Raw genomic sequence first — 17,646 nt, forward strand, 5'->3', positions numbered from 1 at the left:
ATTAGGAAATGGTCCAGGGAAAGAGAACGGCTGAAGAGATGGAGGTCGGGCAGCATGTTGCGGCTGGGACTCCCGTTGACCCGCCTAGCTGGTTGGCGCATTACGGTCAGGATCTCTGCCAACCGAGTGGCTGCCTGGGCTGCGACTGCTAGGGCCTTGAGCCAGGATGCAGTGCAGTGAGCGGGCTTGTATCCCCCCCTGCCACTCCCTCACTTGGGGTGGCAGGTTCCCCCTGTACGAAAAACCCCCTGAGCTTGTTGGTTTTCTGCTGAGCTAGGAGAATTGACCCCGACTCTGCCCGGACCTAGGGCCAGGAGCAACCAGACTGATAGACATTGTATATATTTGCTACCACGCCCTGACCCAGGGGCATGAACAGGCTATTATTGACAAAAAATGAAGTTTACAGGATCTTTTAAAGAGGGACTTTATTTTTGAAAGATCCCCATTTAAACCACGGTTTTTCTTTAGAAAAGTCTCTTTTTGAAAAGAAATGCAGCCGCCATTATGTAAATGGAGCACAGAAAATTTAAATCCCGGTTTCATTTACAAATTCGAAGTGTCTAATTTACATCCCTTTTTCGGGAAAAAAGATGTAGTTTAGACGTACCCTGGGAGTTCTCTTGTGACCTGCTGGCCTGGCTACCTGCACAGAGGGAGCACATACACACAGCCAAATGGTTATTGGCATTTAACAGAGGAAGATACCGCTCAGGACACCCAGCCAGCGACATCAGATGACATGCACAATTCCTGTTTTCCTAAAGGGAGTTTTCCCCAGACACTTAAATCCAAACACATTGGTTTTCAGAAAACAAAGTGTATTAACTTTACATACAATGTTGCTACACGTGTTTTTTCAGAACAGTATTGATTAGTGAGTTAGGACTTTTCAAAATTTATACAAAAATGATTACAGCAGTGTGAGGAAAGGGGTGAATACAGGCGCACAGAACTGCTGGAGTATGACAGAGGGCTATACAATCTTGAATGGTGTAGAGAAAACAAACAGGGAAGTATAGGCCAGTCTTACATTCTTGTTTTATGATCTTCTACACCTACCCTTTCCTTGTGTGTTTATAACTTGTATTGAAGTTGCTTAGCCAGTTCTTCTTTACCTAGTAAGCACATGTGCAATTAATAACAACCTTATACAGCTACACCAACAGGACATGCTCTTACACATATTCCCCTTACAAGAATTTTTGCCTTTATTTTCTAAAAATGCTATTATCTTTTTAGCATGACTTTTTGCAAAGCTTTATAGGAGTTTTATCACCAAAATAAATGCTGAAGCTTTAGGCCTTCAAAGACAACACCTATTATCTCTGAGATTTGGAAATAGGCAGAAAAAAACCACCCTTCTTTATAATCCTGCATGCCCAGATACCCCCAGACTGAGGAGACAGACATGTACCAGTGCCCTAAAAACAGCAGCGTGGGCAGCAGTTCAGGCCAGCCACCGAGTGCAAACCCAAGAGATCAGGCAAGATGGTACTTGGCTGGCTAGCAATTCCCGCCAACCACACTGCTCTGGCCATTTTTAGTGGCCTCGCATGAGCAGAGCTAGTGCATGACTGTCTACGCAGGCTGGGAGAAAAAATCCCTAGTTACCCCTCACCCTTGTCTGTTACAGGCAGGCATTTCCCTGGGCTGAGTGCATAGCTAGGGCAGGCTAGGATTGATTTGCTCAATCTCCACTTTAATGTAGGACTTATAGTTGCTGGTCATGGTGGCTTTCACCTCTATCTCCTGGTTGCACACCCTCAGTTCCCCAGGATTCCACCCCTGGAGCACCGCTTTCTTGAAGGAGTGGCACTGATTGGGCGGGCCACCACTGTACATGTAGTGGTAGAGGCGCTCCATGCTGTCAAAGTGCGTCCTGCCATTGTAGAGCTCAAGGGCAAACTCGATGCCGTACAAGTTGTAGTCAAAGGGGTTGGAGAACATGATGGCCAGGGTGAAGGCGTCGGACTCGTAGCTCAGCACCCCCACGCTCCCGCGGGCCGTCCTGCCTTTTTTCACAAACACGCTGCTCCCCGAGCCACCGGGGGGGATTTCAGGCGTAGGCTCTGTCCATATGTAGCCACTGAAGCAGAAAGTCCTGGAGGAACAGACAACAGGGCACCTCAGCACACAGCGTCCCTGACAATAATTAATAAGTGCATCTCCACAGCAGGAGATCCCTGACCCTGGGGCTGGGGTGGGTCACAGCGTCTCAGCTCTTCTATAGAGGAGACACACAGCACGTCGCTGGACAAGGGAGCACGGCCCAACGTGGGCCAAGCCCAGGGCAGAGGGGCCTTTCCTGCACGACCAAGGCATAAGGGAGTGGAGGTAAGGTACGTGGGGACAGGGCCAGTCTTTATCCACCCATCCAACTCGGGCTGGGTTCTGCCCCCCCCCCCCCCCCCCAGTGCCCCGCTCACACAGCATCAGCCTGCCTGGGGGGAACTCTGACTGCAGAGCCTGGGCTGAGAAGATGGAGCCCAGCAGGTTCCAGGACGGGCAAGGAGGAGACCTCTGGCCTGGGAGGCAGCAGCAGCCAGGCTGTGTCTAAGAAGAGGAGCAGGCACAACTGCCCCTCTGGGGCTGCACATGATGGGGCTGGCTCAGGGGACAGTGTCCCTCTAAGCTGCGTGGGGGAGCTCTAGGTGGCAGGGTGTTTCTTGGAGGCTCTGAGTTGTTACTGGGGTGGCAGGAGGCTCTAGGCAACAGGGTTTTTACTTGGGAGCATTGAAAGGGGGTGTTAAGGTGACAGAGCTTACATTGGGGTTCTGGTTTGCCCTGGGGCAGGGGTGGGGAACCTTTCTTGGGTCGGGAGCTGCTGATCCACAGAAAAATCAGTCACGGGCCACACACAAGTGGGGAAAAAATCCCTCACTGCCGTGGCCCTTGACTGAGAAGGAGAAAGACACTCCCCTCATTCCCGTGACAAACCGGAGAATACAGAGTCCCAGGTGTGCAGATTTTGTGTGCTCCAGCCCCAAGGAAGAGCGGTGGGGAGGGACAGAAGAGGGCTAGTGCCGGCTTCCCAAAGCAAGGGGGGCCCTGAGCTTTGGGAGCTGGATCTAGACAAGCTGGCTACGTCTAGACTGGCATGATTTTCCGCAAATGCTTTTAACGGAAAGCTAGGATGTAGGGGACCCCAGGTGGAAGGATTGCAATGGGGGTGTCACTGGCTCACACTGGTTTTGTAGAGCTGGGCTGAATCTGTAGAGATCTGACTGGCAAGGGGACTGTACTATGGCGGGAGGATGAGTGACTTTCCTGTCAAATTTTCAGTGTGATAGATGTCTGCTGCACCAATTCCTTCCAGGGCTAGTAGCTTTTGTTTGTTAAGTCAAATCAGTACGAGTCATCTTGTGAAATCTTCATTTGTTATTTAATGTACAGACCATCAGGTTAATAACAAAAGCCCTTTGTTTCAGTAAATAGATTGGGTTGCCAATTAACTGACTTTGGCGTGTTAACTCAGTAGACATCTGTCAAAGAATCATAGAATACTAGGACTGGAAGGGACCTCGAGAGGTCATCAAATCCAGTCCCCTGCCCTCATGGAAGGACCAAATACTGTCTACCAGTGGTCCCCAACCTTTTGGAGCTGCTAGGCTCCCGGGGTGCAAGAATGGCTCGGACCGGCCCTGGTCACTAGGTGGGGGCACATAAATGCCCCGGTGGGCACCATGGCATCCCTAATCATAGATTACTAGGACTGGAAGGGATCTTGAGAGGTCATCGAGTCCAGTCCCCTGCCCTTATGGCAGGACCAAATACTGTCTATACCATCCCTGATAGACATTTATCTAACCTACTCTTAAATATCTTCAAAGATGGGGATTCCACAACCTCCATGGGCAATTTATTCCAGTGTTTGACTATCCTGGAGATTAGTCCTAATGTCCAACCTAAACCTCCCTTGCTGCAGGTTAAGCCCATTGCTTCTTGTTCTATCCCCAGAGGCCAAGATGAACAAGTTTTCTCCCTCCTCCTTATGACACTTTTTTAGATACCTGAAAACTGCTATCATGTCCCCTCTCGATCTTCTCTTTTCTAAAGTAAACAAACCCAATTCTTTCAGCCTTCCTTTATAGGTCATATTCTCTAGACCTTTAAACATTCTTGTTGCTCTTCTCTGGACCCTTTCCAATTTCTCTACATCTTTCTTGAAATGTGGTGCCCAGAACTGGACATAATACTCCAACTGAGGCCTAACCAGCGCAGAGTAGAGCGGAGGAATGATTTCTCATGTCTTACTCACAACACACCTGTTAATGCATCCCAGAATCATGTTTGCTTTTTTTGCAACAGCATCACACTGCTGACTCATATTTAACTTGTGGTCCATTATAACCCGTAGATCCCTTTCTGCCATACTCCTTCCTAGACAGTCGCTTCCCATTCTGTATGTGTGAAACTGATTGTTCCTTCCTAAGTGAAGCACTTTGCATTTGTCTTTATTAAACTTCATCCTGTTTACCTCACACCATTTCTCCAATTTTTCCAGATCATTCTGAATTATGACCCTATCCTCCAGAGCAGTCACAACCCCTCCCAGCTTGGTATCATCTGCAAACTTAATAAGCATACTTTTTATGCCAATATCTAAATCGTCGATGAAGATATTGAACAGAGCCAGTCCCAAAACAGAACCCTACTTGTTACACTTTTCCAACAGGATTGTGAACCATTAATAACTACTCTCTGAGGGTACTTCTACACTAGCTCATTAGTTCGAGCTAGGTAGGCAAATGAGGGCAACCGGAGTTGCAAATGAAGCTCGGGATTTAAATATCCCGGGCTTCATTTGCATGTTCCTGGGAGCCGCCATTTTTAAATCCCCCTTAGTCCGAACTCTGTGCCCGCAGCTACATGCAGCACGTAGTAGGTAGTTCCAATTAGGATCTCTAATTTGAACTACCTACTCCATGCCGTGTGTAGCTGCGGGCACGGAGTTCGGACTAAGGGGGATTTAAAAATGGCGGCTCCCAGGAACATGCAAATGAAGCCCGGGATATTTAAATCCCGAGCTTCATTTGCAACTCCGGTTGCCCTCATTTGCCTAACTAGCTCGAACTAACGAACTAGTGTAGACATACCCAGAGTACAGTTATCCAGCCAGTTATGCACCCACCTAATAGTAGCCCCATCTAAGTTGTATTTGCCTAGTTTATTGATAAGAATATCACGCAAGACCGTAACAAACGCCTTACTAAAGTCTAGGTATACCACATCCACCACTTCTCCCTTATCCACAAGACTCGTTATCCTATCAAAGAAAGCTATCAGATTGGTTTGACAATTATGTCATTAACAACAATGTTCAGCACCATACATAGACAGGAGCACACACGTCATATGGCAGTGTAGGAGAGTTTGAGTACACATGTATGGGTGTGTAATGTTTGGATGACTATGTGTGGGCATGTAGACCCTGTTTAGCCACAAATAAAGTGAAATTCATTTGTTTTAAATGACTTGGCTCCTTTTACTATATTGGCGAGTTTGTTGTTGTTGTGTTGTTTTGGTTTGATTTGATTTTTTCACATTCCAGAGTTTTATAGTGGCTACTGCATTTCAGGTTTTGATTGGCTGGATCCAGAGGTGGGTGGACTCCAGGAGCCAGTCAGAATGAAAGTTTAAAAAATTTCCACTTATTTGTCTGAAGTCCAGCTAACCAGAATGTCCCTTCCCTTCCCAATCAGATTGTGCGTCCTTACAGCATATAGGCCATTGTTAAGGGACTAAAGTTCCAGTTACTTCCTTTATCCTATCAACATACTATACTGACTACAGTGAAAGACTCTGCCTCACACTATCCAAGAAATTAAGGAATCACCTGCTAAGCATTTTATACAAGAAACAGAAAAACATCAAGAATGACATTTCTAACTTAGAGAGTCTCATCTCAAGACAAACATCCACACCGACTGACACCTTGCAAGACTTTTGTTCCACCAGACAAGAAATCTACTATACACACTTCTATTCCCTACAACAAAAAAAAGACAATAAATTTTCCAAACTGCTCCACACCACAGGCTACAACAGCAACAACCTCAACCCACCGGATAATATTGTTAACCTCTCCAGCTACAAACTCAATCCAGCAGAAGAGTCTGTCTTGTCCAGGGGTCTCTCTTTCTGCCCCACGTCCCCCACAAACTGGATACAATTTTGTGGTGACCTTGAAGCTTTTTTTCGCTGCCTCTGCCTCCGAGAATATTTCCAAAGCACCAGTGAACACCAATCTGACCTACCAGATCCCCCCTATCAACACAAAAGGAAGAATAATTCTATATGGACTCCCCCTGACGGTCGGAATTACAATCTGGATTTCTATATACAAAGCTTCCGCAACAACGCACAGACTGACATTATTCGCAAACAACAACAAGCGACACACAATCTCAGCCACGCTGAACACCATGCCGTCCAGAGTCTCAAAAACAACCTGGACATTATAATCAAACCAGCTGACAAAGGTGGCGCTGTGGTCATTATGAATAAGGCCGACTATAACCAAGAGGCAACCAGACAACTCTCCAACACCACATTTTACAAACCTCTCTCCTCTGATCCTACCTCGGAATACCAAAAGAAATTACTCTGTCTCCTTAAAAGCCTCCCTACAGCTACTCGGGAACAAATCCACACAGAAACACCTTCTGACCCCCGACCAGGATTTTTCTATCTGCTTCCCAAGATCCATAAACCTGGACACCCCGGACGCCCCATCATCTCTGGTATTGGCACACTCACTACTGGTCTATCCAGCTATGTAGACTCTCTCCTCAAACCCTACGCAACCAACACCCCCAGCTATCTCCGAGACACTACTGACTTCCTAAGGAAACTACAAAACATCGATTACCTCCCCAATAACACCATCCTTGCCACCATGGATGTAGAAGCACTATACACCAACATCCCACATGAAGACGGATTACAAGCTATTAGAAACACTATCCCAGAGGACACCACTGCCAACCTGATAGCAGACCTATGTAACTTTGTTCTCACCCACAATTATTTCCAGTTTGAGAACAACTTATACCTCCAGATCAGCGGCATAGCCACGGGTACACGCATGGCCCCACAGTATGCTAACATCTTTATGGCTGACCTAGAACAACGTTTTCTCAACTCCCGTCCCCTTTTACTCCTTCTCTACTTTCGCTACATCGATGACATCTTTATGATCTGGACGCATGGCCAAGAAACACTGGAGACATTCCACAGAGATTTCAACAACCTACACCCCACCATCAACCTCAGCCTGGACCATTCCACACGCGAGATCCATTTCCTGGACACCACAGTACAAATCAACAATGGAAAATTAGACACCACCCTCTACAGAAAACCCACTGACTCATACAGTTATCTACATGCTTCCAGTTCCCATCCAGCACACACCATACGATCCATCATCTATAGCCAAGCCCTTCGATACAACCGCATCTGCTCTAATCCCACTGACAGAGACCAGAAACTTCAGGATCTCTACCAAGCATTTATAAACCTCAACTACCCACCCGGAGAAATAAAAAAGCAAATTGAAAGAGCCAAACGAATACCTAGAAACCATCTACTACAAGACAGACCCAAGAAAACCAACAATAGAACACCACTTGTCATCACCTACAGCTCCCAACTTAAACCTGTCCAATACATTATCAATAAATTACAGCCTATACTGGAACAGGACACTAAACTCCAAGAAGCTCTGGGAGACAGACCCATAGTCTCCTATAGACAACCACCTAACCTCACGATGATTCTTACCAACAACCACAGGACACACCACACTAATACCAGCCCTGGTACTTTCCCTTGCAACAAACCCCTTGCCAGCTTTGTCTACATATTCACTCTGCTGACACCATTACTGGGCCTAACCAAGTGAGTTATAAGATCAAGAATACATATTCCTGCGCTTCCAGAAATATAATCTATGCTATCATGTGCCGAAAGTGTCCGTCTGCTGTGTACATTGGACAAACATCTCAGACACTTCGCCAAAGAATCAATGCCCACAAAACAGACATTAGACAGGATCACAAAGAAAAAACAGTTGCTTGTCATTTCAGCCAGAAAGGACACTGTCTCAATGACCTGCTAACCTGCATCCTACTTCAGAAGACATTCAAATCTGCACTTGAAAGAGAATCCTCTGAACTGGCATTCATGCTAAAATTCCACACTCTCCGGGGGGGGGAGGGGGGATTGAACAAAGACTCCAGCTATCTTACCCATTACAAAGATAGCTTCCCTAATTATCACCTCTAACACTATTAACTCACAGACATCTATCCTTCCCCACCTCTAATATCATTAACTCACAGGCATTCACCTTCCTTCCCCCCCCCCCCGCCCCCGCATCCCCCTTCTGTTCTGCAATGTGATTTGTCCTTTTCATATGTGTTCACTTTTTTTTAATTGTATCCTTTGGTATATATGGCTGTGACTATTTTCTTCCACTATTTGATCTGAGGAAGTGGGTCTGGCCCACGAAAGCTCATCACCTAATAAACCATCTTGTTAGTCTTTAAAGTGCTACATAGTCCTGTATTTTGTTCCTTTATCCTATGAGCCTAGGACTAGGGTTAGCGTTAGGGATAGAAATACAGATAGAGATGAGGTTAGAGTTAGGGGTAGAGGCAGGGGTAGGTATAGGGGTAGGGATAGGGAATGGGTTAGAGATAGGGATAAGGCTAGGGTTAGGGATAGGATTAGGGTTAGAGTTAGTGTTTAGGGTTACGGTTAGAATTCAGTTAGGGTTTTGGGTTAGGGATAGCGTTTTGCGGAAAGCATCCTGCCAATCTAGATGTGATTTTTCTGAAAATGCTTTTAACGGAAAACTTTTCTGTTAAAAACATTTTCAGAAAATCATGCCAGTGTAGACGTCGCCTTAGGGTTTTGGGTTAGGGATAGCGTTTGGCAAGGGATAGCATTTGGAGTAGGGTTAGGGTTAGGATTAGTGTTAGGGACATGGTTAGGGTTAGGGATAGGGTTAGCATTAGTGTTAGGGATAAGAATATGGTTAGGGTTTGGATTAGGGATGGGGTAAGAATAGGGTTATGTTTAGGGTTAGGACTAAGATCAGGGTTAGGGTTAAGTCTAGGGAATTGGTCAGGGTTGAGATTAGGGTTTGGGTCAGGGTTAGGGTTAGTGTTAGGGTTAGTATTGCAGGTGTCCTGTCCATGTTTTTAAAAATTGTTGAAATTCTGGAGAGCAGAAGGAAAAGCTGCAGGCAGCCCGGCTGCTGCACATGGGAGTCAGTGTGTAGAGGGAGCCAAGTCCCTCTTGCCCCTGTAGACGCTGCACAGGAGGAAGCGCTAAGCTTCCCGCAAGGGGCTGCGCTGGTTTCGGGCGAGACACTCGCAGCCCTGCAGACACCACGTGGAGGGGGAGGGAATCCCCCACATTTGGATCCTGAGTCTCAGTAGCAGACTTTAAATGTATTATGTAAATGTATTCCAGACTCGGTGTATTATCTGTCATGTCATTGAACAGTCATGTAACTGCATGAAATCTTGGCAATCACACAGCTACTCCAAATTCACCCCCAGGGAACCCCCTGGCACCCAGTCTGGAAGGGGAAGGGAGATGTATGGGAGTGGGTGGATGGATGGAGGAGGTGTATGGGAATGGCAGACAGACACTCAATATCAGGCATGTACCCCACACCCTGGCCAGTCCATAGAGGCGTGCAGAGGGGGCCGTGGGAACTTGCTCACCTGGGGTTCTCGAGAGTCACATTTTCGGTTTTGTTGAATATCTCGATGCCCACACACCTGCCAACGTTCAGCTCCCCCACCACCTTTTCAACGGTTGCCATCGCACAGAGCAGAGGGACTGTTCAGCAGCAGCCTCTGCAGAGCCCCTGTGGGAGAAGAGCCAACTCACTCCCCTGCCAGCCCTGGCTGCATGGGCCTCCTGCCAGCTGGGGCACACAGCGCCCTTGGTCTGCAGGGCAGGGCTGTGCACGGGCAAGGTGTAGGGGGTGGAAGAGCTACAAAGGAACCCTGGCTATTGAAGGTTGGGCAGAGCCAGCACAACGATGGGGGAAGCTCACTGCCGCCCCTGTGGGTTACTTGCTGGCTCTCGGGCTGGCCTGCTCCTTACAGGGATCTACACAACCTGTATTGGTGGAGGAAGGGGGCCCAGGCACCTCTGCTGGTAGCTGAATGGGTACTCTGGGCCCTAGGGACGTTATTGCATTTATACAATTAACCAGTAAATCTGGGCTCGTTGGTTAATCCCAACAGTTACACGCACCCCCCCCCCCCTTGCTGCCTCTGTATCCAAGATAGCAGGGCGGGGGGGAGTGGAAGCTGCTCTTCCCATGCATGCTGGCTCCAGTGGAGGTGCCCTCTCCCCTCCATATGATGGGAAGGGCAGGCAGGAGCTGGTATGTGCAGGGAGCTGGCTCTCTGCAGGTGCCCGCTTCTGCAGAGCCACCCGCCCCCCATGTTGCCTCCCACAGAGGCAGCAGTGTAGAGTGGAAGCGGGAGCTGGTACACATGGGAAGCTGACTCCCCGGGTGTCAGAGGCAGCTGGGCGGGGCACAGGCAGGAGCCACTGCTTGCGGGGAGCTGGTTTAAAAGCCAGCTCCCGCATACCCCCCGCATGTAAACATAGAAGCGCTGCAGAGTTCAGCAGTTCCATGTTTACAACAATAAATGTTTGTTCACAACCCTGCCAGGCCCAGGAACCAAACCTGGTGCTGGGGACACAGGGAATAGGGGGGACGCCCCAGGGCCCTGTGTGCACAAAATGACAAGAAGATCCAGTTGCTTCAGATGCTTCCTTCTAGCTGAGGAGTAGCCCTCAGCTCATCCGTGGGCAGGGTCTCTCAATGTCAGTGGCGGGATGCGAAGGTCTAGAGTCAGGGCTACCCGAGGGGGGGGGAGGGAGCTCACAGGGGAGAAACACAAACTCTTTGCTGGAAACACACGGCTGCTGCTCCTCGCAGGGCTCTGCATTCCTGCATCAGTGCAGGACGGGGGCTCCGGCATCCCTGCTTCATGGGCACCAGCAGGCGCAAACCTAACCTGGCACAGGACGGACACAGGGACTGGATGGGGAACGTGCTCATGCTGCTGTCGAAGCCAGTGGTGCGGCTACCCCTGGGCCCCATGGGCAGAAATGGACAACATGGGACATCTGGGAAGCCAAACAAGGAGAGCTCGGTGAGACAGGGGTGGCTCTTGCTGGAGTTCTAGACATAGCGAACTGTGTGAACCAGACACAGGGCTGGGGATGTGGGGAGCAGGAGTCAAGGGGCAGTTAAGGGCAAAGCCAAGGGTGTCAGGGGAGGGGAAGCAAAGGGTGAGTGGATGCTAGAGGGAGGGGCAGGAATGTGCGGGCAAGGGGTGAGCAGGTGCTGGGGGACGGGCAAGGATGTGGGAGGGTGGGGGGTGAATGGGTGTTAGGGGCAGGGCTGGAAGGGGAGGATCTGGCTGGGAGTGCTAAAGGGAGCCCCATTTTATACTCTCCAATACATCACAGCCCGCGGTGTACTCCTGGCCCCTGTGCAGTTTGGCCACTGGCTGCGTCAGGAATCCAGCCCAGCTGGGAGAAGCCGCTCCATGGGCAGCAATCGCTGTGCTCACACGCCCAGCCTGCTCCTCCGCTTGGCCGGGCACCAGCCTCCAGGGAGTGGCCGGGGCCAGGTGCAAAGCCCAAGCTGAGAAGGGCCCGTTGTAGGGACCCCGGCAATGGGAGGGGCAGGGTTTGTCTCCAGCAGCTCTTTGAGGTTTCCCCTGAAGAGGTGACTCGGCTTCCCATTGGTGGAGCTAACGGAGGCGTCGGGCGACAATAATTTAAAAAGTTAAAGCGTCGCAGCCCCTCTGCCACAAATCACCACCATTAGATTTCAAATCTACAAATGGCCTCTACTCCGGCTCCACTAGTTTTACAGCAGCGTGGTTCTCGCTCCTCCGGGCAGCAAAGGTGGGTTGTTCTCCAGGGAATCGTGTTGTTGGTTTGTGTGTTCCCGCCGTGAAATCGACGTTTGCTGCCATTGCCTGATTAAAATCTCACCCCTCCGAGCCGAGAGCAAGACAGCAGCTGTGGACGTGCTCGGACAGCCCCGCTGAGGGGCAACGGGAACCGACGTACCTGGGACTGTAGCAGATCAACAGCCTCCTGCAGGTGAGCTCCCTCGGGCGCTTCCAGAGTCTCTCTGTGCCCCAGAGGTAGCGGCTCTTGCCAGTTTTATAGGAAGGCAGAGCCCAGCCCCCGGGTCTAAAGTCCGCAAGCCTCTCAGAGCATTTACGGGAAACCGGGTGGTGACTGTGCTGATCAACCACAGGAAAGTGCCAGTCTAATGAGGCACAGGTGGTGGAAGGAAGCACTGTCAGTTGAACTGTTTAATTACAGGAGTCAGGGCTTTTTGTGTCCTGGTTTGTACTTTACGGGTGAGATTTCTCAGTAGTCTCTCCCTGATTTCTTTAGCATATTTGGCTGCTGGCAATGGACATTTTATTCCCCAAATCTAGGTTAAGATTTTGGGAGAAAGTTTTATACCAAAGCCTGGTAGATAAGGTTTTGGGGGACTTTTGCAGGCCCGCACTTCTGCATTTTTCATGCCAGAGTGGGGAAGGAGCCAACACAGATGCAGCAGATACCACCGGTATCCCAGGAAAGCTCTGTAGTCTCTAGACGTACCCTCAGTCTTCTCTTTTCTGAACTAAATAAGCCCATTTCTTTCAGTCTTCCCTCATCATAGCTCATGTTCTCTAGACCTTTAATCATTTTTGTTGCTCTTCTCTGAACTCTCTCCAATTTCTCCACATCTTTCTCGAAATATGTTCCCCAAAACTGGGCACAATACTCCAACTGAGGCCGACCATTGCAGAGTGGAGAAGATGATTGACTTCTCGTGTCCTGCTCACAACACTTGTCATGTTTCATTTTTTTGCAGCTGTGTCTCTCAGACTCAGATTTAGCTTGTGTTCCACTCTGACCCCTAGATCCCGTTCTGCAGTGCTCCTTCCTCGATAGTCGCTTCCCATGCTGTGTGTGGGACACTGATTGTCTCTCTCTGAGTGGAGCACTTTGCATTTGTCCTTATTAAACTTCACCACATTTACCTCAGACCACTTCTCTAGTTTGTCCAGATCATTGTGAATTATCATCCTGTCCTCCAAGCACTTGCAACCCCTCCCAGCTTGGTACCTTCTGCAAAGTTAATAAGCATCCTCTCTAGGCCAATATGTAAATTATTGATGAATTTATTGAACAGCACCGGTCCCCAAACAGACCCCTGCAGAACCCCACTTGTTCTGCCCTTCCAGTAGGACTGTGAACCGTTAATAACGACTCTGTGAGAAGGGTTCTCCAGCCAGTTACGCATCCACCTCATCGTCGTCTCATCTAGGGAGCCCCATCTAGAGCTGGTATGTGAGAAAAGGGAATCTAAAGAGATTTCACAATCAGAAGGGACCTTGCTGATAATCTACCCAGGGGCCTCAAACTCAGTTTAGCTTACGGCCTATGCCAGTCCCCAGAGCATCCTAGGCAGGGCTCCAGGAGGGGGCAGGGGTCTCCACGAATCCCCTCCACCACCCTTGCCTCCCAGCTCCACTTGCTGGCTCACTCGCTCTCTCCCTGTCTCCCGTAGCCCCTCCTGCTGCTCCCATCAGCTGGGAGTGCCCACCGCTATCACCAGCCACACAGCAGGGCTAGAACAGCTTCTGGTTGCTTGCTGTACAGCACAGCATGTCCCTGTGGCCCGGGGGAGGGGTGTATAAGGCCGTCCCATAGGTGTAAGCAGGGTGAAAGCAACTTACATTTCTGACAGGTACTGCCCTGTCACAACATGGCCCTCGTGCGGGGGGGGGGGGCGAAGGGAGGCTCAGAATGGGGGGGGAGGGATGCAATACGACAGTGGGTTGGAGTGGTGGGGGGGCTCTGAGCAGAGGGTTAGGGTTGGAGGTGCAGGAGTTGGGACAGGAGTGTGTAAGCATCACAGGGCAAGGGATTGTGTGTGGGGGGGTGCCAGAGTCAGAGCTTGGGAGTGGGGTTAGGATCGGAGCAGAAGGTGTGGGGCTGCAGGTTGGATTGAGGGGGTACAGAAGCCAGGACAGGAGTGTAGGGGCAGGTACAGGAGTCAGGGCAGAAGGTTGTGAGGGACAGGAGGCTCAGTGCAGAGGGTTCGGGTGGGGGGATCAGGGCAAGAATTTGGGGTTAGGGGGGAATCACTGGGCTGGGAGTGCAGCCGCATGGCCCAACCATTGAATCCCCATCTCGCCCGGTCATGCAGCCTCTCTGTATGCCACATTGCCAGCGCCACCATCAGGTCACCCTTAGCTCCACTAGGAAGTGAATCCGGCCCTCCAGCCAACCCAGGTGCTGGAAGAGGTCCTGGAAGAGGTAGCAGAGCTGGTTTTCAGCATGGAGCAGAGAGCCTTGCTCCCTCTGCAGAGCACAGCCAAAGTCAGCACCTTCTCCCAAGTCTTGTAGGGGGGCACTGGGGGGACATGCAGTGGCTAAGCAGAGGGCAGTGGAGCATGGAGTGGCTCAATAGGGTAGTGGAGACATGCAGTGGCTCAGTAGAGTAGTGGAGAAATGCAGTGGCTCATTAGGGGTTCAGTGGGGCATGCAGTGGCTCAGTAGGGTAGTGGAGATATGCAGTGGATCAGTAGGCATGCAGTGGATCAGTAGGGTAGTAGAGGCATGCAGTGGATCAGTAGGCATGCAGTGGATCAGTAGGGTAGTGGAGACATGCAGTGGATCAGTAGGCATGCAGTGGATCAGTAGGGTAGTGGAGACATGCAGTGGATCAGTAGGCATGCAGTGGGGCATGCAGTGGATCAGAAGCTCCTCCATGGCCAGGCTCAGAGTCACTCGGCCTGAGCTGGGGAGGTGACGCCTGGTCCCACAGGGCCCTTGCAGGGTCATGTCACCGTGGAGATGCTGCTAGACCGACTCAGCAGGACCCTGGGCTGATGGAGCAAGCACTGTGACAGCAGGAAAGGGCCCATCTGGCTCAGGATGGGTGACTTGCACCCAGCTGGAAGGCCTGGGCCAGCAGCTCCGGGCTCCTGGCCACACCCAAACAAAGAGCTGATTGGCTGACATGGTGGGGGCTGCACTTGCCCAGCATCCAGATCCCAGGAGTTTTCCACACTGCACCACGGAGCTGCCCAAGCACCGGAGCTGGAGCCTGGGTGCTCTATGGCTGCTCAGCCCAAAGTGCCGGCAACCTCCAGAGCCAGCCCCTTTCCAGCCAGTCTTTGAGCAGAGCCCCGTAGCCGGGCACTGCACCAATCACCATCACCCTTGGTGCACCCAGGACCCCCGAGTCACCCCACAGAGCACATCGCCTGTGTCGTCTGAGGCCGGGGAGGGCTCCACATGTGAGTGCCATCATGGTCCCCTTATGTATATGGGGAGTGTGGGGGGAGAGGGAGCCCAGGGACTGTGCGCCTGGGCCTTGCGCAGCATGGAGCAGCAGCTGGGTGTCATGCGGGGGCCCTGGACCGTGCCCCACATGCCGACCTCGCCTTGCAGATGAGGGCTGGGATTCACCCACCGTGTCCCCAGGGAGAACTGGCTGTCATGGGGCACCCCCAGTTCGTGGGCCCTTGCCGCGATAGGTCCTGAGCCGCCCCTGCTCCTGGCCTCTACCTCTCCGTTCCCACGGTCCTCACTCTGCTGTCGGCTCCCACCGAGCTCGCTGCTCCGCTGTCCACTCGGGTCGTCTCCTGGATCTCTGGGCCGCCATCCCCCAACTGTCCGTCCGGCGACCGCCACCAGCCCGGGACTGCTCCGTTCTGTCCCGCTCCTCACTGGTCTGGCCGGTCACCTTGGCAGCTGGGATCCCAGCTCTAGGTGCCGCACTGCCTCCCGCGGAGTCCCTTTCGTGCCCTGCGGAGGACTCTGAGAGCAGAAACTCCCCTGCTCTCCCCAGTCCTCCCTCCCCTCCTGGCCCTCCCGCCGCCCTTTTGAATTCTCGGCATCTTGCCCACCCCTCCATGGGCCGCCCTCCGGCTCCTGGGTCCTAGTGCCCGCCGGCTATAGACCGGGCCGCCCTGCGCATGCGTGCCGGCCGCGCCGTTTTCCCCCGGCTCTGCAGCCTGTGCTGCTGCACCGGACTCCCGGCGCCAGCTGATCAGCCGCATGGGGTGCGGGGCCTCGGCTCCTGGGGCCGAGAGTGCGGGGGTGAGTCCCCCTGTCACACCCCTCCCCCCTAGTTTCTTTCGTCTCCTCCCCTGCCTCCTCCCGCCCTGCGCACCTGGACAGAAAGTCTACGTTTGTATGTTCCCGTCCCGCCCGGTGCGCTATTTTAAACTAATACTGCAGCAAAAACAGGTACCATCTCATTATACGGGGATTAGCTTCTTTCATGATATGCATCCATGTTAATGGTGCATGGTCTGCCACTAAGAGGAACGTATTGCCCAGGAGGTGGTATCTCAATGCTTCTACGGCCCACCTAATGGCCAGGGCTTCCTTTTCTATGGTGGAATAGCGTTGCTCTCTTGGCAGTAGTTTGCGGCTCAGGTATATAATGGGCCTATCACCTCCTCCTTGTTCTTGGGCTAAGACTGCCCCCACCCCTATATTTGATGCATCCGTCTGTACGATGAAGGGTTTAGTAAAGTCTGGCTGCGTCAATACTGGTGCCGTGACAAGGCTCTCCATTTCTGAGTAAGCGCTCCAGGTCCACTTCAACTTCTGGCCTGACGGCATATGGCACAGTTCTGGCCTTCAGATATTTTGGCTGGCTGCCGGGTTTAATGTTCAGTTTCATGGTGATTCCCCTCAAACTTCCCAGAGCCTCTCCAAAAACAGCAGCATGTTTCTTTAATACATCGGTCAGAGCTGTTTCTTCTTTAGTCATCCAGTGCACTTCTGCCCAGCTCAGCAGGATCTTCCTAAGCCACAATCTACCCATTTAGGCTGGGTAATGACCTTTCACCACAAACATTGGCAATTCAGCAGTCTGTCCATTGAGCACCACCATCATCAGTAGTACCCAACTGGGGTACCACTTCTCCAGTATGTGTCTTCAGAATGATCTTTGTTGCCTTATGCGGAAGATGCTGTAGCTTTTCCTTATACACAGTGGCTACGTCTAGACGGGAATGATTTTCCGCAAATGCTTTTAACAGAAAACTTTTCCGTTAAAAGCATTTGCGGAAAAGAGCATCTAGATTGGCACGGATGCTTTTCCGCAAAAGCACTTTTTGCGGAAAAACGTCTGTGCCAATCTAGATGCGCTTTTCCGCAAAAAAGCCCTGATGGCAATTTTCGCGACCAGGGCTTTTTTGCGCAAAACAAATCTGAGCTGTCTACACTGGCCCTTTTGTGCAAAAGCTTTGCGCAAAAGGACTTTTGCCCGAACAGGAGCAGCATAGCATTTCCGCAAGAAGCACTGATTTCAGACAGTAGGAAATCAGTGTTCTTGCTTAAATTCAAGCGGGCAGTGTAGACACCTGGCAAGTTTTTCTGCAAAAGCAGCTGCTTTTGTGGAAAAACTTGCCAGTCTAGACGCAGCCAGTGTCTGTGAGCAATGAAACTGCTGCACCAGTGTCCACTTCCATGCGTACAGGTTTGCCATCCAACAGTGGAGTTATTCATGGGAGCCCCCTTCCAAAAACAAACCATAGCAGGGCAGTTCTTCACAGG

At 51.1% G+C, this 17,646-nt stretch overlaps 2 protein-coding genes across 3 annotated transcripts in view; both read right to left on the reverse strand.

Moving 5' to 3' along the window:
- Positions 1–17,646, reverse strand: part of LOC142823342 (uncharacterized) — a 142,395-nt gene that overhangs the window by 112,460 nt on the left and 12,289 nt on the right. The window lies entirely within an intron of this gene.
- Positions 805–15,880, reverse strand: LOC142823394 (DELTA-thalatoxin-Avl1a-like). 2 transcript variants are annotated; one of them, XM_075914429.2, is made up of 3 exons: positions 15,643–15,880; positions 9,744–9,889; positions 805–2,104 (listed from the first exon to the last, which is right to left on the reverse strand). In XM_075914429.2, exons 2-3 carry the CDS (start codon positions 9,842–9,844, stop codon positions 1,666–1,668), a joined length of 540 nt encoding a protein of 179 aa, XP_075770544.2. In that variant the 5' UTR covers positions 9,845–9,889; positions 15,643–15,880; the 3' UTR covers positions 805–1,665. The 2 variants fall into 2 exon arrangements, with proteins under 2 accessions (XP_075770544.2, XP_075770543.2); XM_075914428.2 differs by lacking the exon at positions 15,643–15,880 and adding an exon at positions 12,130–12,286.

This window comes from Pelodiscus sinensis, chromosome 18 (genome assembly GCF_052426305.1).
Source record: "Pelodiscus sinensis isolate ZL-2025 chromosome 18, ASM5242630v1, whole genome shotgun sequence".
NCBI classification, from domain to species: Eukaryota; Metazoa; Chordata; order Testudines; family Trionychidae; genus Pelodiscus; species Pelodiscus sinensis.